Source organism: Aphis gossypii, chromosome X (genome assembly GCF_020184175.1).
Source record: "Aphis gossypii isolate Hap1 chromosome X, ASM2018417v2, whole genome shotgun sequence".
Lineage (NCBI taxonomy): Eukaryota > Metazoa > Arthropoda > Insecta > Hemiptera > Aphididae > Aphis > Aphis gossypii.
This window is the reverse complement of record NC_065533.1, coordinates 53,686,630-53,714,264: the sequence shown is the minus strand read 5'-3', so window position 1 is coordinate 53,714,264 and position 27,635 is coordinate 53,686,630. Positions and strand designations below refer to the sequence as shown.

Below are 27,635 nucleotides of genomic sequence, written 5' to 3'. Positions count from 1 at the left end.
ATTATTCTAGGTTTTAGATAGTAGCTGACCAGCTGCAGTGCTCCGACAAACCGAGTTATTTTGATATTATTATTGTTAATTATTATTATCGGTCGTGCCGAACCGGAATCTTAAATTATATATATTTTTATTATTTGTTGGGCCAAAAGGGCCGTAATTTATTATTATTACTATTACAATATGCTCCGTACACTCGTTGTTAATATCGTTCGATTATAAATAGTTATTCTGATATTATATTTTATTATATTACTAAGTCATCTGTGACCGGACTGATACTATAATAAGCCACAATTATTACTTCTTCATTAATTTCCTATCGTTTTTACGTTATTGATTTATGATCTATTTTTTCGTCGGATTTAATTTATAATATCCTATACAATTACTTATCGGCGGAATTATTATTGGATTATTTTTATTTTTGCTGGTGGTGCCTATTATTAATACCTCTTTGTACCAATCTACACGGCTTAATTCAATTTTAAAAATGTTATGTCTTTATAATATCTGCTTCGGGTATTGGACAATTATCTCATACGCAACGTCAAATTTAAACACGAAAGGTCGTTGTATTAATAGGAATCGGAATTACTACCGATCCTACACTGAGTATTCCGTTTCCGCTGGACTTACATGAATGCCCTTAATGTTTTTCTTATATTTCTCATTACCAATATTATAAGAGTGTTATAAGCTCAAAATCTTAATTAAGTTCATTTCTGAACCGCTATCAGTTAAAAATTTAATAGCGATTTTTGCGAGTTTGTCGACAAAACGCGTTATGTAGCTCGCTAAAAAACACAATAATTATTGTAAAGACCCTACATAAGAACACTAATAGAGTTTTTAACATTAAGTTTCAATAGTTTCATAATATAGCCAATATGACAATATAGGTCGATTCGCTTTGACAATAAAGTTACCCAACGAAACTACTTATTATACAGTAATATACTAGTCATTACTCATTAGCTGGGCTAGGATTTGTATGCAACAGCATGTTTTTTTATGCTTCGTCAAAATGGAATTTAAGTGAGTAATGTCCGCGATTTATATTATTGTGATGAAAATGGTACTTTTTTGTATTTTGCATGTTTTTGCATATATTGAGCTTAATGCATATTTTTTAATATTTAGTATGATCGTATTTATTGTATTTAAACCGATAATTAAACTAATCAAAGTTTATAACTTGGTTTTTTGGTCAAACATAAATTTTATTATTATATAAATACAATCCTATAGTATAATGTACTATGTACAAACATAATATACATTCGCCGATCATTTATATAAGAAAATTTAAAAAAAATACGCGGTCGTGACATATAATATACACATATTTCTACTATTAAATGATGAGAATTATAGATTTTTTTACTAAAATAATAAATAATAATAAAATTAATGTACGCGAAAAATAAATAAATAGTTAAATTGTTTAACTCAATTACATAACAATCAGCTTAACACTGATGTGCCTATTTCAATAAAATAATAAATTTGTTTGTGGTAACTATATTTTTGTGTGTACATTTAAAATCTAAAATGCATATTATTTACATATTTGCATATATTTTATGTTTATTGTATATAAAATCTAGCCCTGCTCATTAGATATCTAATATCCCTGTCTATCGGAGAAAAACACGTTCAAATGCTATATGCAATAACGACGTAACTATTGTGCATAGCTAAATATTTTATTCTTTAAATTTATGAAATAGAATTATATTTCTTATATCATATTATACAATATATATATATATATATATATATATTACAATATAGATACGTTATACATTTATTTTATGCATTACAAATTACATGTATTATTTCATAGCATAGGTATTATAGTTTATAATAGTTTATTTATATATAAAGTTATTAGAGTGTAACGATACATCTGATATAATCAACCATCGCCGATTATAGTTTTATTTAAGTATTATATACGTACCAATACTAAATACCTATTATCCTATAGTACTATGTGTCGTGAGATAAAGTAGTTCGAAATATGCCGTACGAAACGGGAAAATATGTTACATAAATAAAAATAAACGCGTAATTCCGATATGAAATTGCACTTATATCTTAATTTATCGAGTGGGTACAAATAGATATCAGTTATATCTTATATAACATTTTTAAATAATAAAATTGTATATTATTAAATGGTTATAAAAATACATTTTTTATAATTTAATTCATTTAAGTTTTTATAAATCAAGTACGGAAAAAAATCATACGGATGTATTATAATCATATCATATTTTCAAAAAAAAAAAAAAAACTGAACGATGTACTGCTCGTATGAATACTTATTATTAAAAAATGAAATTATTTTACAAATATGTTAAATTATAGTTCCTTGAAGAAACTTCCTTTATTGATAAATAATATGAAGCAAGTTTTTAAAGATCTAGTTTTTCTTATGTTTCTCATCCTATTTATATTTAAAAGTTATGAATGTTTTTTAGCACATCAATATTAATTTGTTACGATGAGTATTTTTAAACCATGCTTCAAAACACAAAGAACTTTTTAATAAATATACATCGGTGTATCTTCTTGGTTTATAATACAAAACCTTAAAAATTAAGTCTCTCTTACCTACTAATTATTATTATTATTTTTAATACCATAGTGCATACATACATAATAATATGATAATATGAAATTATAAGTAGAAAACTATCTATAATTCATTCAATCATAATTTATAATTGTAACCAGATGCAAAAAATTAAAATCTCTTTGTCGAAAACTGGATTTACGTAAAATATACCGTTTGAACCTTGTTGAAAAAACATTGAAGTTGAAGCATTTTTTCTACTGTAAAAATTCTAAAAATTAGATTGGTCATAAAATATTAATAATAAGTAATAACGATAGACCGTATAAATATTACCCATTTTGTAACTTAGTCTTATACATTTTTGACCAAAGTTAATGATGAATGTAAGATTATTACTATAATTTATTATAACTGTCAACTGAATGCTTGCATATGTTATGAGCTTATGACTAATGAGTTCAATTTTACAGTATTCATGTATACAACTAACAAAATACAAAAAAAAAAATGAGTTATTTAGAAATCATATAATTTAAATTTAATACTTATAAATGTGTAATCTCAATAATTTGCTTTTGTACCAATTTAATCGATTTAACAACTGAATGAATTATCTAATAGTTAATACTTTTATAGGTAGGTACCTATTAAAATGAAAAATATATTAAAACAACAAAAAAATATATATATGCATAATAGTAAAAACTTATATGAGGTTTTAAAATTTAAAATTTAATATTATAAAAGTATAAACATCAATAAGTAATAAAAAAAACTTATTGATAAGTAGTATTAATTACTGTCAATAGAAGTATTATAGTACTATAATTTCACATCATTGTAAGTGTGTATGAATATGTATATTGTACATGTAGGTACCTATATAAAAAGTTACGTTAGATAAACATTTCGGTATGTTTATGAACTAAATATAATTTATAAATTTCAAAAAACCTAATTATTTGAATAATTTGTATAGACAAAACAATATAGTGTCATATTTAATAAATGATTGAACGAAAGGTAAATAGATATATTCTATACATATTACATAAATATAACAAAATAAGAATTTTTTTATTCCCACTTTTTTTATTATTACTAATATGCTTAAGACTATTTTTCCAATATTTGTTGAAATGAGTATAATAAGATATTGTTAAACTATGTAAAAATATAAATACATTTTTTCTACTTAAAAATGGCTAAAAATGGTATGTCTCTTAATAGGTATATAAAAATGTGTAAAGTACTATTTCTTTCTTCTGAATGAATTTAATTTAATTATCCGTTTACTGAAAATATTGAATGCAAATATACCATAAACAGTAAACACACACTACGTTAGAACTCCATTCAAATACTACACACATGTAAATGATAAACAAAAAAATATATGTACATATGCACACATGCCCAGTTAATATTTATAATATCGTTTACACATTATTCATATACATTGATACATGTAGGTAAATCAAAAATATCATGTCTGTAAAACAGCAAAACACATTGGTAGGGTTGAGGACTACTAGTTTTTTCAAATTTTTTTAGAGAGATCGTAGAAAAATTCTAGTGATTAACAAATGTGTTTCATAACACCAAGAGATCAAATTTAAAATTGTATTTTGCATATTTTGTCATTATTGCATATTATACATGTATATTTAGGTACATAAGAAAAATTAAGAACATGTTTGACAATTTTCGAAATAAGTTCTTAAATTAGTTTAGACAGAAAAGAACAAAATGATAAATTTTCCATTTAAAAATAATATTTTCATTATCGGTTAGGACGTTAGGTAATTTAGTATCTGACCGATAAAACGATAAAACCGAAATGCGTATAAGAAATGAATTTTTATTGACCGTCTTCGTCATATTTTGGTGAGCACCTGTTTTATCAATGCACGCACTGCATAAAATATTTTCATTGCATAATAATTTCGTCTATTTCAAACTTTTTCAGTAATATTTTTTTTTCATTTTCAAATATGCCAAAAGAAAAACAATCATCGGCTTTTCGTTTAAAAAGTTATGAGTCGGGATTTAGAGTTTCTTAATATAAATATAATAATTAGACAAAATAATAAAATAAAATAATTTTTTTTAGAGCATATTTTAAGCGCATATTTCTTCATTTTTAAGTGCATAAGTGCACGCATATTTTTAGATTTTTAAGTACTAAAAGTACTCAACCCTAATTATAACGTTTATGGGTGTACATATTTTGTTTGCGTTAGAACTTCCATATTATTATGGGTGTCTTTATTTACGTTTATAAATTTAAAAATTATGTAACCAATCACCACTTATGTTTAGTGTGAGGACTTATCAAACTCCAAAGCAGCGGGCTTAATACGTTGGCTTATTACAATGTAGAGGCGAGGTACGAGAAATCTAGAGTGGCCACTACGGTGGGCACGAGAAGACGGCGCTAGTTCTTATTTTTTTTTTCTATTCACGTCGGTTGTATTGTGAGGGTTAGTAGAGTGAGACATAATATGCCTCGCCTTTAACACATTATAAAGACGTAGATTGGAAGGGTATGGGGGGAAGGAATGTCTCTCGTTTATTATCTGTATAGTATTTAAGTTTACAATAAACGATACCGCACGGGGGCCAAGCATTATTGTGAAAACATGTTTTCACTGTATACTGCAGTGATCCTCGTGTAACATGAAAAAAAAATAACACGAAGAAAAAATTTAAAAAGATCATATTGTGGGTGTGAAACGTGACGGATACTAAACTTATAATATAGTCTTGGTCCGCATGCCGGTTTATAATCCAATTATTAATTATTAAGTACCTACATTCGATGAGTATATTTTAATTTATCATAATATATAATATATATGCGGGTTTTTTCTTTTTCGATTATATTCATCCGATCGATCGACCTTTATTGAAAATCAGACGTGGAATCCAAATACATATATATTTTTTTGTCTGCACACCCTCTTTTTGTACCCACGACCTATGCGTATATAAAACATGTATATGTATATATATACTGTGACTGTGTGTGTGCGTGTGTGTGTGAACCATTGTGTTTACCGACCAGCGTTGGCAGCTGCTGTCCATATTCGTGCAGGAGAAAAAATAACTGCGTCTGCGTACTGCGTAGCGGGTATAGAATGTTACAGGGGTCGGAAACCTGTGGCTCCTCGGCGTGAAATCTGTGATTCATTGGAAAATACATAAAAATGACGAAACTATGTTATATTATTTTTTTATCTTAAAAAATAATAACTGAACTAGTGTGAATCGTTGAATAAAATACTGTGTTGAACAAAATCATTGTCGGACGTGATTAATTGTTCTTCGTAGTCCGTTTAAATTAAATGCCCAAAATTAGTTAAAAATATAAACTATTACATTCCTGTAAGATATATTATATATAGTATGCGACATTCCTATTATACAACTGAATAGCAGACAACACTACACTGCGCCGATAATACGCATTACGTCATATATAGAAATTTAATATTAACAACAAAATGTTTTATCAATGTATTAAAATTCTCAATTTTGGTGTTTTTGTGAGTCTTCGAATTTCGTTACCGTTTTTCATAAATCATAATACTGTACGCCGTGCGTGAGAAATGTTAATATACCGCGGCCGTCGTATTCAAGCAGCCGTTACGTGAAAACCGCGCTATCACTTCTCTTATCAATCGCCAGTCGACGACGGACGACGCGCGACAACCGCGTCTGGAACGGTCGACCAGCCGGTACGGCTGTACCGCGAACCCATGGCCTATGGGTAAATGATATTGTATGAGTCAAATCCATAGTTAAATGTCTGATAGAAGGTCCAACAACTTTTGGTCCATGTATTTTTTTTTCATAATTTGACTCCAATGAGAAACTTATAAAATTTATTGAAGAGATCTATCTCTATAGGTACTCTCCAAACTCCTTAGACAGAATAGCAAGAACTTTAATAATTTAAAATTTACCTTTGGTTGGTTGAAAAATTTTTTATATCTTAATAATAATCAAAAATAATACTTAAGCAATGTTAAAAATTCACTTCATGTATATTAATATAAAACGGTTAAAATACAATATTTATGTAAATACCTAACAACTGCACAAAAACAGCTAAATCAGATTTTTTTTTTTTGGCTTATTAAATCTAAATTCACAAGACAATCATTTCTCATTCGATTGCTTGTATAGTTTTTCAATCGTCTATGACCGGAAAAATTTATTTTATACACTGCATTGGAATCTGCAATAGTTTTTATAATTGTTAGTTTATAAGTTTCATTGAATACAAGCTTGTACTTTCAGATAAATCAAATGATTTCATTAGGATTTTTACTTTAAAATTATTATGGTTTTAAAAAATTTTAACAGTTGGTAATTTTTTTACTTTTAACCATAAATTATCTATATTAAGGTTAGTGAACAACTATAGATTTCAATTATTTAGAGCTTAAAAACGGTTCACTTTAAGGGTGTAAATGAGATATTAATGCAATGAAACATAATTATCTGTAAATACATTTTATAGTTCATTAATTTATTAAATTATCTAATACAGATATGATTACAATATTTAGTCTTAATTTTCAAATCATTTATTTATGTGATTTGATTAGTTTCAAAAGAGCTCAGTATTTGACACTAATTCTTATTTAATATTGTGTCTAATATATGAATAGTCAATAGATCCTAATTTAACTTAAATTAAATGTTTTTTACAAATATAAAATATAATATAGGTAGTAATAATATATCTATCAAATATAAGTTTTATAATAAATATTACACACTTAAATAATACATAAGTTAATTAAAAATATTAATAAAAAATGTATGTAAAATAATGAATTCAAATAAATGTAAAAAAACATAAACACATATCTACATATAATTAAAGTGTGGTTCAAGTCATTGTAAAAATTTTTAAAATTAAGAAATAGTGTTCTATCACACCAAAGAAATATATTTATATTTCAAAAATATCTCTATTAGGTATATTTTAGAAAGTATACTTGGACCATTCATTTAACCGACTTCGACCACCACAAAAAAAAAAAATATAATACACAAGTTAAATTAATACTTAAAAAACTAAAACAATAAGTTATATAAAATGATTCATTAATGCATTAAATGTTAACACTTACCTAAAAACAATAAGGTATTTCTAGTCAGACATACAATAATGAGGACTATTAATAATAAAAATACTGATAATAAATATTTATTTTACAATTATGAAACTCTTTAAGTTGTATTGTTATTATTTTGTACTTTGTTTATTATTAAGAATGTGTCATTTTATTAGTAGACATAAGTCTCAAAAATAAAAAACATATGTATTATGTAAAGCTTATAAGTATATTTTAATAAAAGAATAGACATCTTCTCTACAAAAAAGGCACTCACTCGTTTCTTCTGCACATTTGACACAGGTATAGACATGTCTACAAGGTAATAATACTGTTGACATTTCTTCTTTACGACAAACTTTGCAAAGCTTTGGGTTCAGTTCATCGTCTGAAGACATTTTTGAAGTGCACGGTTTTAGTTTGAGATTTTCATCATTTTCTTTATTCATACATAAATGTATTCTCATTAATCTTGTGCATGCCATTCTACACATAGAGCAATAATCACACGATAAAGCACATTCAATGCAGGCAATAGCATGACCGCAAGGGACAATAGCAATTTCGATTTCTTCCCTATAGCAAATTTTGCATAACATGTTATCTGGCAATAAATTAGGTGCTAGTTTTTGAAAAAGATGCTCCTCAATTTTATCAGATAATATTTTGGTAATTTTTATCTCCTTAAAATGCCTATAAAAAAAAAAAAAATAATAATAAAAATATATTTGTGTTAAACATTGTGATGAATAAGTCATGGCATCTGGTATAATTAATAATACATACTAGGTGCGATCAAAAAGTAAGTTGCATTGGGCCTTGTATCTGTATAGGTAAGTAGGTATTTTTTAATAAATTTTTGTGACAATACTGTTTAAGTAGTGCTAATAGCACTACTAATAGTGACATTTAACACAGTTGAAAAGATAATCACTTAATAGTTGACCATCATGACTACTACTGCAGTTATGTTGTTAAATTCACGCAGTGATCCGATTTTTATGGTTAAAAAATTGTAAACCAGTACAAATTCATAGAGAATTATGTGAAAAGTACATCATAAAAGTTTGCTTGAATGGAAGCACACAACTTCACAACGAAAAATGCAACTTACTTTTTGATTTAAATTTAAGTATATAAAACAATCACCCAACATTTAATGTTCTAAACCATGGGTGTCCAACTTTTTGTGAAGACTGGGCTACATCATATAGGTAAAAGTTGTTGTGGGCCACATATTTTTTTTAATAATAGTACATTCAAATTTAATGATTAAATTGTAATCTATAATACAACAATACATTTTTTTTTTTAATTTTACAACAGCGAATAATAAGCAGAAATATTTTTACAAACATTAATATTTAATAATTTAATTATAAGTACTCAGAAAAATATATATATTTATATACTATATACAATTAATTCATGGTTTTTATATAAAAGTGAGGGCCATTTCAAAATCTACCGCGGGTTGGACACCCCTGTTCTAAACCTAAATTCAATTTACACAGTTAGATAAGACAATACTACCAATAGCAATTTTAAACCTTTATACTATTTATATTCAACAATCCATGCAGTTCCAACTAATCTACAGATTTAAAACGCCTCGCACTTTATCCCGTCAACCCGCAAAACACAGTGTAATATAACTTTATATTATTAACGGAGTAAAATATAATTATACTTTTTAATATCATAAAATAAATTATAAATCCTATTTGTTAGAATTATTAAACAAATAACGAAAAAATAATTAATATAAATTAAAAGATAAATTTCTTATTAAATGGTTGTATTTATTCAACGAAACATACTTTTTTGTTGATTGTATACTCATTATAGATTTGAGAGTGAGTTTATTTTTCTTCGCAACAATCAACTTGAATAATTCCTAGAAATAAAATACAAGTCAAATTTCAAGTATGGTTTCAAATGTAGTAGAATTATTAAATTACCAGTTGATTGGATTTTATTTCATCGCTTTTCACGGCATTCACCCTGTCGCAAAAGCTTTTGCCTTTCATTAAAAACAAATAATTACAAGTTTTCGATATTTCGGCATGTACTTCCCATGGTTCAAAGTCTTCATAACATTGAAAGGTAGTAACACCACAATAGAAACAAGTCAAACTATCAGTATAACCATTGCCTAAAAACATAATAAAATATTAAAATGAACGATGAAATATTATCAATATTATTATCATTTTACCCGAATAAAAAAATCCAGCTTTGCATACTGCATTAATATCTAGTTCCAATAATATCACACATCTATTAAATGAATTGAGGCGGGCATTTAAGGAAACCATTGTTTCATAAAATAAAGGATTTATGAATAGCACAATACCCTCATCATGTAACTTATCTTCAATCGTTTTTACTTGTAAACTGGTTAAGCCATAGAGAAGAGGATTCTTAAAATGTCCTAAAATATGATTAAATTTTACAATTATTTCAAGCAATCTGCAAAAGTGAGAAATTATAATTTTTTTATCAGACCCAAGTGTATTTAAACTGTAATAAAAATAGAATATCCTTCAAATTTTACTTTATATGTATATAAAGTTTATAAAGTTATATTTCACATATATGTATTTGTGTTGAAATATTTTTCAAAAAAAAATCAATTAATAATTAAAATTTAAAGTTGGTTCTGATGCTAATAAACGATTTATAATGATATTGAAATTTGTTGGAGTTAATTTCAAATAATCATTTAGTTAATACATGAGTTGTCGCTATATAATGATTTTTCGGTTGTAGTTATATTATTAAAAACACATATTATTTACTTAAAAATCTATTACGTTAATTCAATACAAAATTATAAAAATATTAAATATATGTGATACTTACTTTTGTATGAAATCACAAATGGACATTGTGAACTGTGATTCATATGTTCACCCATTGGAGTATCATTTTTGTCCCATCTATCAAATTCTTCCAAGCACGTAAAACACTTTACCTTATCTCTAAGACCTGTGTAAACAAAACCAGCTTGGGCCATATCACGAGGTTTTAAAAAGCTAACAGGCCAGTTTTTAAATGTATTCATACGACCTCTACTTGTCATCATCTATAAAGAAAAATAAGAATTAATTACAAAAATATTAAATTTATTTGATGTTTACTTACAGACTCTCGAAGAAATCCACATCCATTAGTAGCCATTCTAAAATGTATACATAATGGATTATCATCACGACGCCATGTAGAAAGTCTTATATTGCAAGTAATACATCTCACTACATGTTTATCGCCTGAGTAAACAAAACCAGCTTGGGCCATTTCAAAAGGTGTTATAAAAGTTAGACTCCAATTTTCATTAAAGGTTTTCAAACGACTTTCAAAATCCATATCAATATCCATCTGCAAAGAAAAACACACATATCAATTAATTTGCATTTAATAAATAAAAACATCCTTTTCATACTCAATATCTACCTAAATGGGGATATAGTACTATAAGAAAAATACACAAAAATATAAATATTTTAACTTAAGTTATAGGAATTCTATAAAATATGGACTACCAATTAAATATTTAAATAAGCACATAACTACATAAATTGATAGATTATTATTACTTATTATAAGATATCCGTAGCTTAATATGTTTATGATGCTTATATTATTTTAACTTCATATTATTTATTAGTTTATGAAGTGACAATATTATATAAGTTTAGATTAAACAAAAACATGATTAAGAATAGATAATTGGTAGTATAAATATGTAACTAATCTATCATAAAAAAAGTTAATGTAAGTGACTAACACTGCGAAAAATGAAACATACATAAAAAAATACGATGACCAAAAATTATTAAAAATTGACTGTGACCATTGTCGCTCGAAAAGCAGACTAAACGATCGGAGAACATAATTGAAATCTTTTAAGATTTTAAAGACAAATAAAAGAAGAACTTCTTACCATGTATTCGGTGCTAGCAGTTTTGTATTTGGATTCACAAAATACGTTGTTGACGAACAAATAATAATAGTGATGAAAACAAGCACGAGTATTAGGGGCGCCGAACGAAAGGTGACTGTAACTTCTGAAACGTCGAATATCACAAATTCATTAACACTAACCGGACTCGATAACTCACACAAACATCGCTGATGAGTGATGAATGTAGTAAACGTTTATGGAATTTTACATTGCTGATATTCTTACTATCGGTTTACAAAAATGTAGCTTGATATGAGCACGTCTCCTCCGTACCTGACTAATGTTGTAGCTATCTAATTACGACCGATCCGTGAACGATTTTTATTGTAAAAATACCTAATGTAAACCAATAAACAGTGCCAGGAGAACTACGTTAAAGGCGAATTAAAATAATGAAATATATTTGAACAGAGCGTGCCGGGCTTGAGTATCAGGCATCAGCAAAACACAAAGTCATGCGTTAATGCGTTATGGTTATGCCCATAATATTACGAACAACAAAACGTTACAAGTTAAGCGATTAGAACGGAAGAAAATGATAATAAACTCATCGATTATTCCAATCGAAGTACCTGTCCTGAGCTCTGGTGTCATTGATAAGAACACTTGAAGTATAGGTTTTTGGTAATCTATTTAAATGTATTAATTTGTTATATATTATCATAATTCATAATAACATTTTTATGAAAAATATATAGTGTAGTAGTGCTGTGTAAAATTATAATAAAATAACATTCAGCAACGCAAAGCAAATTATAAACCATTAACTTTAATTTAAAGTGGCTGTTTTTGTGTGCACTACGCAAAATAAAAATGTGCACCACCTTTATAGTACTATATTACATTCTGCAACCATACCTTATGCGAATCGATAGTTACTATAAGCTCAAATTTAAATATGTGCACTAAGGAAAATCAAAAACATAGCTGCTGATTTTAAATATAATATTATATTGAACAACAAAGCGCGTTAAAAAAACCCATTAAATTGGCGTCAGTACGCAGCCAATTTGATAATAAAACAAGTGTTTGGTATCTTAACTTAATTTTATATTACATAGGTCAAATCACATGATTGTATTGGTTGATTATAAAAAGAACAAAAATGTATAATACTATAATATTATGTAGGTATATTACATTACTTATACACAATAAATAGCAAAAATTTAATTTGTTCACAAATTAAAAACTATAATATTTATAAATTACCTAATACATTAAACATTTTTTTAAAAATCGTAAATAATAAAAAATAAAAAATAAGAAAAAAAGCGGGTAGGTAAGTGGGTACCGCTCTGCTGTAGGTACATTAGGTGCCGTGTCCGTGTAGATCACTATTATATATTTTAGAAGTGTTAAATTTGAATCCAATGACAGTATACGAAAGACGATTCTGAACGAAGATGATTTGTCAGTCTAGGATATAATTTCCAGTGGTTGGTGAAAAAGGTGGTTTTTGTTTTAATGGCCTGAATACACCAACATTTAAGTTCTTTTATAATTATTGTAAGCTAAACTTATGAAAAATCTTGTATTAAATTTTCAACTCTTAGCTACTTATGCAAATTTTTTTATGAATTATACCTACAAAATAATTTGCAAATATTCATGATTTTGACGAATTTTTGTTAATATTTTAACTTCAAATGCTAATAAAAAAAAATTGTGCCTATGTATTCTTATAATTTTTAAATCACTATAAGAGTAACTTATGAGAAACTTTGTATTAAATTTTCAAGTATTTTTATTGGGCCGAAAAAATAATAAATAATAAAAAATAAAAAAAATGATAAAAAATGTATATTAGAAATTTTTTTTTTAATATTAGGTAATGTTACTTGAATTTGTTAATTCATTTAACTATAAAATATATACGCTTTTTGAGTATGGCAACTATTCAAAATTGTCATATTGTCATGTTTCATACTTTCATACCATATAATATAAATTAGTTTTATGAAAACACGATATAAAAATTATATTATTATAACAAATTACCCGAAAATGACACCAAAACTTAAAAAATAGCACTAAAAGCTAAAACTATTTTAAATATGTAAAAAATAGCAAAATAAAATTTCATATTTGGAGCCTCTAGTGCACAAAACAAATTTATAGCTTGCTCTGCTATTTTTATCAGTATCCAATAACAATTAGCAAATGCTATAAAATCAGTCCTGGTTATAACCAATAATAATTGGTACGGGTTTCATCTTTTTACAATTATTAACAAATATCATACAGTAGATAAATAGGCAAATAGCTAATTATACCAAATTGGTCTATAAATTATTTTATACAGCATACAATTAATAATATCTTTATTATTTGTAGTATTTTTTTTTCTTTTTTGAATAATAAATTGTACCAATTATTGCTTCAATAACAATGCCATTCAATAGAAAATAAAAAAAAAAACCGATAGGTCCAAAGTACTTCTGTAAAATACATAGATGCATGCATAAATACAAAATTTAAAGTTTTATAAATTTATATAAAATATAAACATCATATATTCATATTATGAAATTTTAATTTAATTATAACATAAATGTCCCAATCATGATATCAAACACAATAAGAAACTATGATATATAAAATTGGGGATGAGTACGAGAGTCTTTCGGCTTTCCCTTCTTAGAGGTACTACCTAATGTATGAAGATATTTATTATATTTATTTCTTACCTTCTTATCTTTCGAACAACTTATGGTCATCAGCTGCTGTATCTTGTCCGACTTGGTGTAGTAGATATTAAATCATCAGAAGAGAAAGAGATATATTGAAATATTATAATAAACAAATCGAAAGATAGAGTTACAGAAAATTACATTTATTACATTTATAAAAATCAACAGAAAAATAGAATATTTATTGAGAATGTGTTAGGTGAGTAATTGAGCGTCGTGTTGACTGTCGTATATAGATGTTAATATGCCGCCTTTGTGTATGAATAATTTACAGACCGCGGAATTTATCATTCGTATATTGATATCGTTATAATATGTACTATTATAATAATAATTTATGTTTTTATGATTGCAAAGATAATAAATTTTCTTAGATTTAAAAATACTTAATTACTAATAATTATTGTTTGTAGATTAATGTTTGTACTGTTGAACAGATAATTTTTTATTTAATTTTCTAAAATCTAAAATTAATTTAATTAATACTAATTATCTTTCGTTAATTATTGTTTGTGCAGCTGTACGAACAATATTTTTATTTAATTATCTTAAATATAAATAATCTATGTATCATCATAAAGGATCTGTTTATGTAAACTGCGCCCGACTTCTTAACTTATGACTTATTAAAGTAATAAAGTCTTTATGATTTCAATTCAAATAGAAACATATATCAAACTAAATAATATAAATAAACCAAAATTCTAAAACAAACAAAACAAAAAAAAAGTGAAAAGTTAAAAAATTTAGTTAATAAATATAATACCTAGTGGTCAAACTTCAATTGATGAATATGTTTCAACAATGGTATTATTTGTTATAAGTATTTGTAATATTGTTTTATTTTTTTAGTTCCTAATTTACTTTTAATTTTTATTATTCATACTTCATATTACCTATATCACATATGGCTGTGTAATGAATTAAAAGACACTATGATAATATCGGGAATGATTATGTATTTATGTGTCTTTAAATCAGTTACTTATTATGATTTAGTAATATTACCTCTACGATCCTTATAGCGACTTGCTTATTGAAACTGTGGTTAGCGTCTGATATGTGGAATGAGGTGACCGATTTATATTTTGGAGTAAAAACACTTTTTTTCTAATTTAAATTATTATTACAAACATTTATAACCAATTAACCAGACGATCTGTGTCTTCTTATACTTTTTATATACCTCAATATTAAAATTAAAATTTATTTTGTGTATTACCATTTACTTGTCATAATGCAAATTCCATATTTTTTTTGTGTGAGTAAATTAAGTAGGTTATAATGTTATATACATTTTTGGTTCAAATTGACTACAGCCCAAATCCTTAATACTTATAAATTATAATATTTTTTTCCATTATTAAATACTAAGTTAATTCGAAGAATACATAAAAAATCTTGCAGAAGAAAAATATTTATCTGCAGCCGAGTCAATATTATTAAACACAATTAATTCGTGATGGCCACTACCAGATCATAGTGGTTTTATTAACAATTCCTATGATATTAGTTGATAGTAACATTTCAAGCCGGATTCTCAGCTACAGACGAGGCCCTTTGTCGTGCGCCAAATGAAAATACGCTTTACCGTTTCATAGTGCCATTATTTATGGAATACTTACGGACGATAACCGCACAGTACATAGTTACATACTATTATCTATAACTATAACTTATAAGTATATCGAAGATTCCGACGCAAAACGAAAACAATCGTTTGTACCTACGAAAAATGGTTGAATAGGTGTATTATAATTACCGTGTCGGTGATCAGATGAATCACTTTCTAATTTTCCCTTTTAATGGTCTCGTGTTTTCGATACGGTGCGTGTTTCGATTTGCAATGTAGCAAATGGCGGTAGCGGCTGCAGTTGGAACGTACAAACGGGAACAGTCAGTCTTTAAGATGGCGAGTGCGATGCCGTTGATGTACGTATGTCTAATGAAGTGTTTTACGCCGATTGATGCTGAAGGTCCGTGTACCAGACGCGACGCATTTTCATCCACTAACCAATAAAGACAATAATGATTAATGATAATATTATGGAGCAGCCTCTCACTCGTATAGTCGTATCATATAGTTCAACGGAGAGGGCGTTCACGTCCATCCATCGCATTTGTAGTATCAACAAGTAGGTAGAAAAACAGCGAGAGAGATAACTATATACGACTCGATCCACGGCCATAATACGTATACGGCTACATGGCCGTGACTTGATTGTTCCATTCTCGTCCCTCCGTATTTTATGGTAGAAAATACACACACTCAGACACTCGTGATAAAGACGCCAAAATTTCGATTTTTAATTTGGTACTCCATAAAACTATTGATTAATATATAATATTATGAGTTCTTTCGTATTGTTTTAACGAATACAGTCGTATCTAAAGTAAAACAAATTGAAGATGATATAAAGTAGGTTGTTTGGGGTTTCGAGCAGGTACCTCCTAAGTATTCTTATTTAATTGCTTCAATAATTAATACTTCACTATGATTTTTTCCTTCGTTATTTTATTTAAAAAAAAACAACAATATAAATAATAACAGTGGTATTATTGTATTAATATAATATAGGTACGTATTAACCTATTAAATGTTTTAGTTCTTATTAAATGACAAACTCAATTCAATGATTTTGGAAATTATTATTTTATTTATTTATTTTTTTTTTTAATGATAATGATACAGAGTGATGAATGTATTGATTTTACAACGATGTTTTGTGTGTGTGTATAGCATAATAATTTGTCGAAATAATGCTTTAATTTCAAACTTTAGGAGTGGTTTCCGATGGCAAAGTGAATATCCTTGGCCAAGTGTGTATATCACTGTATACCACTATTAATTGGATCACGATATTTATTATGACGCGTTACGTTCTGGCGGTCCAGTGTTTGCACCTCCTTAAAGTCCGAGTTTTAATCTGCCCAATAGGCCGTATATTCTTAGTGTCCGGCAGTGTAGTCGTCGTCTTCGACATTTTCACTTGTTATACGTAATTAATCATTGTTTAGATGCCGCCGCATATCTATATATATATATACCTATGTATATTATTTACTATAAATCCTGCCCTGATTTATACACACAAAAAATTTTTAAAATTTACTTCTGAAAATGTTGTAGGTACTATGCTATATGCTACAAAGTATGCACTTAAAATTGAATCGAGAATTTTTGTTTTAAGTTATGTAAAAAAACAAGTTTTAATTGAGTAGGTATTAAAAAAGGTATAAAAAGGTTTTGACCGGCAAACACTCGATCTCTGTTATATAAACTATATGTTATCATAATATGTTGCATATGAGTATGTATAATATAATTAACTTTGGAAAAAACGACCATTCACTATTTTATCGACACATGGCTGTGAACATGAAAATACAACAAAAACGAACATATGTGCTAAAAATAATAATACCTACTATGCACTATAAAACTACAAATTTGCATTAAATATAAGCCAATAGGTAAAAAAGTTGAAATGCGCAAATACAATTATGTAATGTTATTTTAATAAGAATGACTTTAATCGGGAACAATTTTCATTAGACTTCAAAAAGCTTATCCCAATACATATAAATCCGGTACCTATATATATATTATATTATACACCTATATGGCTATATAGTATATAGCATACGGATCTTTGACGACCTTTGCCCAGCTATCTGGACTCTCCGGGTTGTTGTCCTAACAGTAAACGGCCTTTAACTGCGATAAAAGTTATCACTGCCAACTTTATCACCAAACGACACAGTGAAAAGTCCCTGTATTATTATATTAGTGTTTTGTGTGTTTTATATTATCGCACGAAAGCGATCACTCATCAAGGGACGTCTTGTCAGTTGCTATATAAATATGTATAATATTATACATTGAACACCGTAATATAGAATTATTTTTGTATATATTTTGAACTGTTACAGTTATTGTGTAATTTATTACTTTATTAAAACCGAATTTCAACTACACAATTTTTTTTCACAATCATTTTATATGTTTATTTTCAAAACGGTCATAACTTACTTAAAAATAATAATATCAATAAAAAGCTACGGGGACCCTAGACAATAATCTTACCTTTAAAAAACTGACGAACAAAAATTTGCTATACCGTACATTCGTATGTGTGTAAGACGGTGACAACACATGCGGTCATGTGGGTACGTCGTCAATGATTTTTTTAATACGTTTAGTAGGTAGGTACTTATAATATAAAAAAAATCGGCGCAATTGACGAACACCGTAATAATAATTAAAATGATTTTTCCCAGAAAAATAAAAAAAGTCCGTATCACGATGTATGGAAAATAGGTATTAAGATGATAGCATTCGGCTTGTTTGATTAACCCATAAACTTATTGTTTCATAGAAATTCTCATAAACAGATCATATTTAGGGTCGATTTAAATGATCTACGTCTCTATGAACATTCCTAATTGAATTGATTATCGCAAAAATGTCATGAGTCAATTATTTAAAAATGTTTGAATAATTGATAAAAACTGAATAATACATAATATTATTAAATACCAGTGGCGGTACGTAGTAGTTAATACATGAATGCGATGAAAAAACTAAAGAACTATAATACATCATACAAAAAATTAAAATGATAAAATAATAACATAATATATTTATTTCGGATTAAGAGGAAACATAAATTATAAAAAAATATCTACACAAATAAATTTCAAATCCACCACGCCGTCCGAATAGTACGATAGGAATCGTAGCACAATCTAAATCGAATTTTCATATGATTACGCTTATAGATAGGTATTAGATATTAAAGTTATTAGACAGTATTTTATAGGTACCTGTATAAAATATTATTGTTATGCTAATATTATGATAAAATAAATACAAAAATAAATACGTCGTTTTTAAACCGGTATTTTTATATGCGCGATTCACAATGTCGCACAAGCTGCGACGTTGCATAGGCGTATATACCTATCCATAAATACCCGTATAATAAAATCACGAATACGGAACGATATTATAAAAAACTAAAAATAATTTTAATGATAATTAAAAATATATTTAACTGTTGATTTGTTAATGTATAATATACTATATACTAAAATATGTTCCTATTTATTTTTTAAATATAAATGTACTATGCATTGTTCATTTCTGTATGGAGTGCGACCTTACCCATCGCACATACTATTAAATACCATATATCTATAATCTCCTTACAAAATGTTCGTGACACACTAAACTATATAATTTCACAAAAAAACGATAATAATATTGGTAAATACATGTAGGTACCTACTTGTAAAGTATAAAAAATGTAGATTTTTCGCGACACACTTCTAGCCTTTAGGGCGCTCGCAACACACGGGTTGAAAACCACTGGGTTAATACATTTTAAGTAAATGGTTAATGGTTATATATTAGTACTATACTAATAGTTGGTTCAAATTTAAAATGTATATGAATAAGGTGTATTTAATATTAATATATTATATATTGTATTAAAATATATAAATTGGTTGTTAGTTATTAGTTAGTTTTTAATGTTATTATTAAATACTATATGATTGGGTACCTACATCGCATATTACCTACTTATAATTAATTCATAAAATATGTACAAGCTAAAATCTTAAAGTATATTAATTAGAATACTCTTAGTTGTAACTTGTAATTAAATCCCATTCGAAATATACCATATTAGGTGTTTAATAATTAATATTGTATTTTAAATTTTTACCATATTTTACTATTTTATTCGGTTGTACAAATTAATAATTAATATTATCTTAGTCGTATGATTTTAGAAGTGGTATCACCGCGAAACTGTTCAAATAATAACATTAGGTATACATAACAATAATATTGTTTGCGCCGCAACCGCTCCTGCATTGAAGTGGGCGCCTGCGACTTGCACCTAAATGGAAATTCAACGAACGGCTAATAGGAATGAACACAATTATGTTTGATATAATGTGCTATTGATGGATTACAATATATTTTACCACAATATTAAATATACTAATATAAACAATGTTTCACTGGAGGTGATCGGCCACCGGTGAAATAATAAAAAATAGCAAATAACAATAGTATTATTGCAATAACAATATTAAAGTACCTAATAGAATAATATATAATATAAATGGCAAATTGCCGTTTACAAATATTATTAAAAAAGGGAAGAACTGCTGGTGTAGAGTTGATGAGACCACGAGGTCTTGATCGAGTTGAACGTGTTGGAAGGCGAGCTACCTAAATCCGTTCGCACGAGCAGTGTGTGGAGAATTGTTTCGGATCGCGAGAGCAGTAGAGCCAATGCCGCGGAAATATGATAAAAAAAGGTATTTACCAAATAAAATTTAAAACAAATACAAAAAAAAGTAACATGTTAGCAGCTCTAACGCTTACGAGCAGTAAAAATCGACGCTCACGAACGCGACAAGACGCTCAACGGCGAACAGGCCGCCGTCAGAGCTCGGCCAAGGGGGAGAGGAGGAAGTGTCCTCGCACAGCATAACCAACGCTACATTTGCCGGGCTAGCAGGGCTAGCGGTCACGATCGGGACACAAACAATAATTTCATATTATTCACTTTCTGTGCCTTACTACTGACATGGATTTTAGAATATTCTGAAATCAATGCTACTGACTACTGACTAGTGGTACCAGTGGTAACCAGAGAATAGTTTGGTGGTACTTACACTGTTGGTTGTTGAGTGGGGGGACCGTGGAGTGGACTCGTCGGACGTTCGATTCCGATTTCAATAACTCGAGACTCACGACCACTCAAGTATTTTTACAATACGTTATTACGTTCACACTTCACAGTTTACTAGACTTATTATCAGTTATCGTTTGCAATGCCGATCGTAATTAATAATTTTAAATACATTTTGTTGACGTTTAATATTGTTGATAATACCTATATTTATTAATTATTACTATAATTCTACTAACTAGTTTCTTTGTTTTTAAAGAGTTTTTATCATTCAGCAATTAAAATGTTTGCTTCAATGTACAAAACACTTCTTAATAAATCCAAAATTAACGCTAAGGATAAATCGATTGTGGAGGAATCTGAAACCGTTAAAATTACTTCAAATGATATCAAACACTTGCTAAATGAATTGAATGAGATCAAAGATAATTCAGATAATTGTTCCGATGTTTACGATATTACTGATGCTATTGAGTTATTGTCTATCGTTGATAATCATCCGGGACATTTAAATGACAATACTTTAGTTGAATATTCGGACGACACTAAAAATGAAGTACGCTCTATTGGAAAAAACCAAATAGGTGTTGCTACAATTAAAGATCGCGATATGAAAAAAATTGTGAATAAAATGAATCATCTTCAATGTTTATTTACATGGAATGTAAAGTCAAAAAATAAAAATTTAATTTTACACATACAGAATAAATATGGAGAATACAACTTAAATATATCTTCATCTGAATTTACATTAGAAAGGTAAGTAAGTTTTAATAAATAATTTTAATAAAATACTAAGTGTACATTATAATTTAAGATGAGTCAAATTCACTTTTAATTAACTAATAATTTTTAATTTATGGCGATGTACTTCAATATGTTATAACTAGAGTACCTACCAGATACTTCTAAATATCAAATATTTTAACATCTTCATTGAAATATATATTTTTTGTAGTCACCCATTACTAATTTTTTTAATATACAAAACTACTTACTTACCTATCATCCAAAAAAATCCTGGAAATTGTCTAAGATTACTTAAATAAAGACTCAAAAGATGGTTTTTATTTACTCATACCTAGTTAAAAAAAAAAAAAAATCAATTTTAAATAATTTATAACAAATTCTCTAGGAAGTAGAAACTCTTAATTTTGAATTACTCTATCTATTTTATTCTTAAATAGATGTGATTATCATTTAATTGTTTTTGTTTATCTAAATAAATTAATAGTATATAATATATAGTAATATAATTGAAGAACATTTATTTAACTTCAGCCCATGAGAGCAATAAACTGTGTCCTTAACTAAAATGTACCAAAATTCATGCATTTGACATATTTTCAACTTCGTCATCGGTCACATGTGTGAAACGGTTTATTTTCTCATGTGGGCCATATTATAGATGATTTTTAATCTGTCTCTATTTAATTGTAGTCTACTATTCAAAACTATGATCTATCATATATTTGGTTCTATAGTTAAACAATGTTAATGTTTGTATTAATGATTTTTATTCTTAGGTTTATAGGTAATTTAATTATTTTTCATGAATTATTTCATCATGGTGAGCCCGAATCAGCCCAAATAAAAATATTGGAAATTGGAAAATGGCTTGAAGAATTAGATAAAGGTACTGATGAGTTTTATTTATCTATTAAATCTGGTATTCAACATATTATGAAGGCAACTTTCATTCATATGTTATTTGCTATGAATCTTACTGAAGAATGTAAATGGGTAAGTTGATAATTTTAATTACCTAGGTGTTATTTATTTATTCTCATTATAATAATTAAAATTTTAAAGTATGTTTTATTTTAAATATTATGTATTAGTAATATTTAAACTAAACACTTTTTGTTTTGGTATGAAAAGATTTTTATGTTGATTATAATGAGTATTGTATAATGCTTTTTACACAACAGTATTACTTGGGTTGTTTGCTATTTGAGAAAATGCCACACCTGCATCTGTTGTCTTCATCTTACATGTATAACAGTTTTTAAAATTTGCATTTAGCAAAATTAATTTTTTTTAGTTTTAAAAATTGTGAATTAACCTATTATTTAACTATTTAAACTTAAAAAATATTCAAATTTTTCAAATGCACACTCTTACACTACCCTGGTGTCTCCTGATATTCAACCACATAAAATAAAATTATATAGAACTATCAACTGTTTTGGATTAATCTTAAAACAAATAAAAAAATCTTGATTCTTATAAACAAACAATCTCTTTTTTAAAATCAAACAATGCTGAGTATCAAACCTATTAGTTAAAAAACAATAAACTAATATTATGTGCAATGATTCAGAATCTATATCTCTCTTCAAAAATCAACATAAATAAAAATGATTTATAAATGTGTGTTATTGCCCGTCAAGAACCTACTTCACAGTAAAAATCTAGGTTTTCTTAATATTATTATTACTAAAAAAATTAATAATAAGTCATTTTAATCTAATATTAAAGTTAATGGCACACAATTAATATTGCTGTAGGCTGAACACAAAATATGCTACATTCTACATTTGTAATGTTGAGACACCACATACAGGTGTGGTTACCTTATAAGGTACATGTAAAAATACCAGGGTTCAGAAGTTTCAAAAAAATACATATTTTTTTTTATAAGTTATAAAACATCAAAAGTAGGATAAAAATTTGTTTCACCCTTTCTTTAACGCTATTTTGCTAATTTAGTTTTAAGTGCTATTTATAGGCTTATGTTTATACAATAAAGGAAATAAACTATACAACTCGAAAAAGTATACTAGTACCAAAACAAAAAATGTATTTTCTACAAAAAAATCTAAAAATTCTTTTATATAAAAACATTTTATTGACAATTTTATTTTGCACATTTTTAGTGCTACTTTGGTGTTTTTTAGGTGCGTATTTAAGCACTAAAAATGTACTTTTTTATTGTTATAACTGCAGTGACTTGGTTATTATTATTTTCTCAGTACATTTTGTTAAAATGTTTTAAAAATCTATTAAAGACTGAATAGTAAAATAAAAATAATATCTGATTGGTAATTACTAATTAGTAAATATAAATTGTATTTTTTTCTGTTTTATTGTAATATTGGTTCAAGGTATCAAGGTTCAAAGTAACATATATTTGGAGTATTAGATATTAATAAAAAGTGTTATTGGTGTATTCATAATTATTATATATGTTATAAAGATACATTGTAAAAATATTGCGACATTTAAATATTTGAAAAGCTTTAATTGTAAAAAAAAAATATATTCATTTAACACTGCTTCTAAACCTTTTTAAGTTATAACCCTCAAATAAAGTATTCAATTTTTTTGCATCCCCTAAAAATATTTTTCTTATGATCACGAATAGAAAGTATCATATGTTGATGATCCTGTATAATCAATAGGTAACCATGAAGTCGAGAAATGCTATGCAAGATGCCTATATATTTTATTTTAAAAAAATGTAAACTAATATATTACAGCATAATATCTTAGTTTTATTTTTTTTCAGTTATTGGATGATATTGTATTATTGTCCATAATGCATTCTAAATCAAGAGCATCTATACATGCGATACATGCAGCTGTACTAATTGAATATGGAAATCCAAGTTATTTAAAAAAAGCTTGTGAGACAGCTAAGAAAGCATGTGCTTTAGATCCTAGAACTTCTCATTGGTTTTATATTCATTCACTTGCGTTAACAGCTCAAAGACAATTCTTACTGCCGTATAAATCAGTTCCAGCTAAAAATGAAATTAATGCAATTAATCAAGCAAATATTTTGTGTAATGGAATTAATGAACTTTTCAAATATCATGAAATTGTTCTGTTTAGAGAAACTACAGTTAGAAGTTTTTATAAAAATAAAAACATCAAATCGTTTATCAAAATTATTAATATTATTAAGTATGTAAATCTATCAGGATTTATTATTTATATTTTTTTTTATACATATAAAATTACTTTTCATGTATAATTTTCTATTATAATGAATGATTTTGGCATACAACCATAAAACATAAATGTTTGTAGTATAGCTGTAAATAGAGATTATTATTTACTTCTTAATAAAAAATAAAATATGCAATAAATATTTATAAAAATATTTTAATCTATCTATGAAAAAAAGTTAGTTAAAATAAAACTTTAAATCTAGCATAAAACGTTATTTCTAAATATTTCTCAAATAACCTGTAAATAAAATTCTATACTTTTTTTTTTATAGAACCTTAATAAACATGGATCCAAAAGACCCTCTCTTGGTAATTAACTGTGCTAGAATATTAATGACTCTTCCAATTATGGTTTGTGATTTTAATTTGGGAAAACAATACTTAACAAAAGCCTTTGAAATGGCACCAAATGATCCAACTGTTTTACAAGCAATTGAAAACACAGTTCAGGCCTTTAAAGATATTGTAAGATATATTCTGAATCAATTTTTATAACATGTTTCAGTTATTTTTTTTCTTGTTAGTCTAATAAACAGAAACTTAAAATAAACGAAATAATAAAACAAAAACCACCACCGTTGAAGATGGAAAAATCTAAATTAGAAATTGATTTGGAATTTATTGTAAAAAAACAAAAAAATGGGGAAAATCCTATTCCTTGCCTCACTGATTTAGTTCTTAAATATGATGGCCTTGATAAATCAAAAATTATAGCTCAGCTATGTTCTTATACAATATTATTCACAAACAATCTCAAATGGAGCGTAGAAGAGTTTATTAAGTTGATAGAAATACCAGGAATTACCAACAATAATATAATTACTGTATGTATTTTTCTTAAATATTTTTAAAAATATATTAATTTTGACATGTTTTAGGTATGGTTTTCTAACTTTATAACTAGCAAATTATTTATCTATAATACTTTATTATTATTAAATAATGTAGTTAATTAGAAATCAATTAATCATGCAAAAAATAAAATATTAGTAATTCTATACAATTTAATTTAACTTTTGATCTAAGTAATCAAAAAACCCCCTTTTAGAAAATGAATCTTTAGTGGTGGTTTATAGTTGTACATTTTATTAAGTTATTACATCATGTGGTCAAAGCCAAAAACTCTATAGAACTAAAAAATGATTAGCAAAAAATAATTAAATTGCTAAAGATTTTATTGTTTGCTATAACTCAAAAATGAAATTTCTTTCATAGTTTTGCCAAATGTATACTTATAAATTTTTTAGAACTTGATTTAATGAATTTTTTTTTTTCATTTATTGATAAAATAAATTTTTAATGGAAAACTGAAATAAATTTTTTTAGTATAAAATTATTAAAATTTTATTTTAAGCTATTAATACAAAGATTTTTTTCACCACTCTATGGTATAAAAGTACTGTCTTAAAATTCATTAACAGTCATTTATAATATTAAACTATAATTATTATTTTGTAATATAAGTAGGCAACTAATTTTTGCAAAATTACTTCAACCAGTTCAACCTATAGTATAACTAATACTAGTATGATTTAAGGTCCTACTCAGTTATATAACTTCTTATAAGTATTTTATTTGTTTCAGAAACATTCTTCGTTGTTTGGTTCAAAGCCATTTAATTTATCAGAGCTTATTTGTAATGAAATCAGATTGGCTACAGATTTAAGTGGTACTTCTTCTGATGATATGCTGTATTATTTTAAAACATTACCTAAAATCGTGGAAACATGTAATCTAAAAATTCAAGATGTTGACTCATCCATGAAGAGTAAGCTTATTGTTGATTCAAATGTCAATTCTATATTTTCAAATGCATCAGTGCAAAGTGAAACTGAATCTTCAGATAGCGAAAGTGTTAAATTTAAAAATTTAACTGAAGAAATTTTAGAAAGGAATTCAAAATTATACCCTTATATCCAACAATTATATCAAAAAATTTTATCTAATACACATTCACGGTTTAATTCGCCTAATGTATCGTCAAGAGATTTTAATAACTATTTCAATCAAAACTATGCAAACTTTAGCTCTCAATTACAATGGAATCCATTTCAGGATACACCACCATTTCTTAGTTTAATACCCCAGATAAATCCACAAAATCCAAAACCTAAGCAAAAAAAAAACTTAAAAGAAAAATAGGTTTAGCTAATTTTCTTTATTTTTATTATTTTTCATTTAAAGTTACTATGTTTTTCCATCATATTTTTAGAAATAAAATGTATCTATAATTATAACATATTTTTAATTCAATATTTTAATACATTTTAAAAATATGTTTGTAATCTGGTTCAATAATAAATAATAATTAATAATTAGGTATAAGTTTATTTTTTTTCTCTTTCATTTTATTTTTATTATTTCAAAAATATTCAGTTATGGTAATAATTAAAAAAATAGTTTTATTGTAATCGATAGTGCTAAAGAATTATTGTGAAATTATTTTATGTATTTTAATACAACGAAGTATTAAAAACATTTTTTGGTCACTGTTCAAATTGAATCAAGCAATACAGTGACGCACTATAATAAAACAAGATGAATTGAAGTGTATTTTATAGCTAATAAATATAATAAATAATAATAGGTA

At 26.6% G+C, this 27,635-nt stretch overlaps 2 protein-coding genes across 4 annotated transcripts; one reads left to right on the top strand and one right to left on the bottom strand.

The window, feature by feature from the left end:
- Positions 1-7,288: 7,288 nt before the first annotated feature.
- Positions 7,289-12,173, bottom strand: LOC126552135 (putative inhibitor of apoptosis). Of its 2 annotated transcripts, XM_050206721.1 has the most exons (8): positions 11,909-12,173; positions 11,663-11,786; positions 10,864-11,097; positions 10,582-10,804; positions 9,935-10,150; positions 9,678-9,871; positions 9,537-9,613; positions 7,290-8,409 (listed from the first exon to the last, which is right to left on the bottom strand). In XM_050206721.1, exons 2-8 carry the CDS (start codon positions 11,663-11,665, stop codon positions 7,938-7,940), a joined length of 1,419 nt encoding a protein of 472 aa, XP_050062678.1. In that variant the 5' UTR covers positions 11,666-11,786; positions 11,909-12,173; the 3' UTR covers positions 7,290-7,937. The 2 variants fall into 2 exon arrangements, with proteins under 2 accessions (XP_050062679.1, XP_050062678.1); XM_050206722.1 differs by lacking the exon at positions 11,909-12,173 and having other exon boundaries at positions 7,289-8,409; positions 11,663-11,901.
- An 8,931-nt stretch (positions 12,174-21,104) lies between these two features.
- On the top strand, positions 21,105-27,363 carry LOC114131742 (uncharacterized). 2 transcript variants are annotated; one of them, XM_027997044.2, is made up of 6 exons: positions 21,106-21,848; positions 22,616-22,832; positions 24,601-24,998; positions 25,318-25,510; positions 25,570-25,869; positions 26,630-27,363. In XM_027997044.2, exons 1-6 carry the CDS (start codon positions 21,373-21,375, stop codon positions 27,185-27,187), a joined length of 2,142 nt encoding a protein of 713 aa, XP_027852845.2. In that variant the 5' UTR covers positions 21,106-21,372; the 3' UTR covers positions 27,188-27,363. The 2 variants fall into 2 exon arrangements, with proteins under 2 accessions (XP_050062676.1, XP_027852845.2); XM_050206719.1 differs by lacking the exon at positions 25,570-25,869 and having other exon boundaries at positions 21,105-21,848.
- Positions 27,364-27,635: the final 272 nt, after the last annotated feature.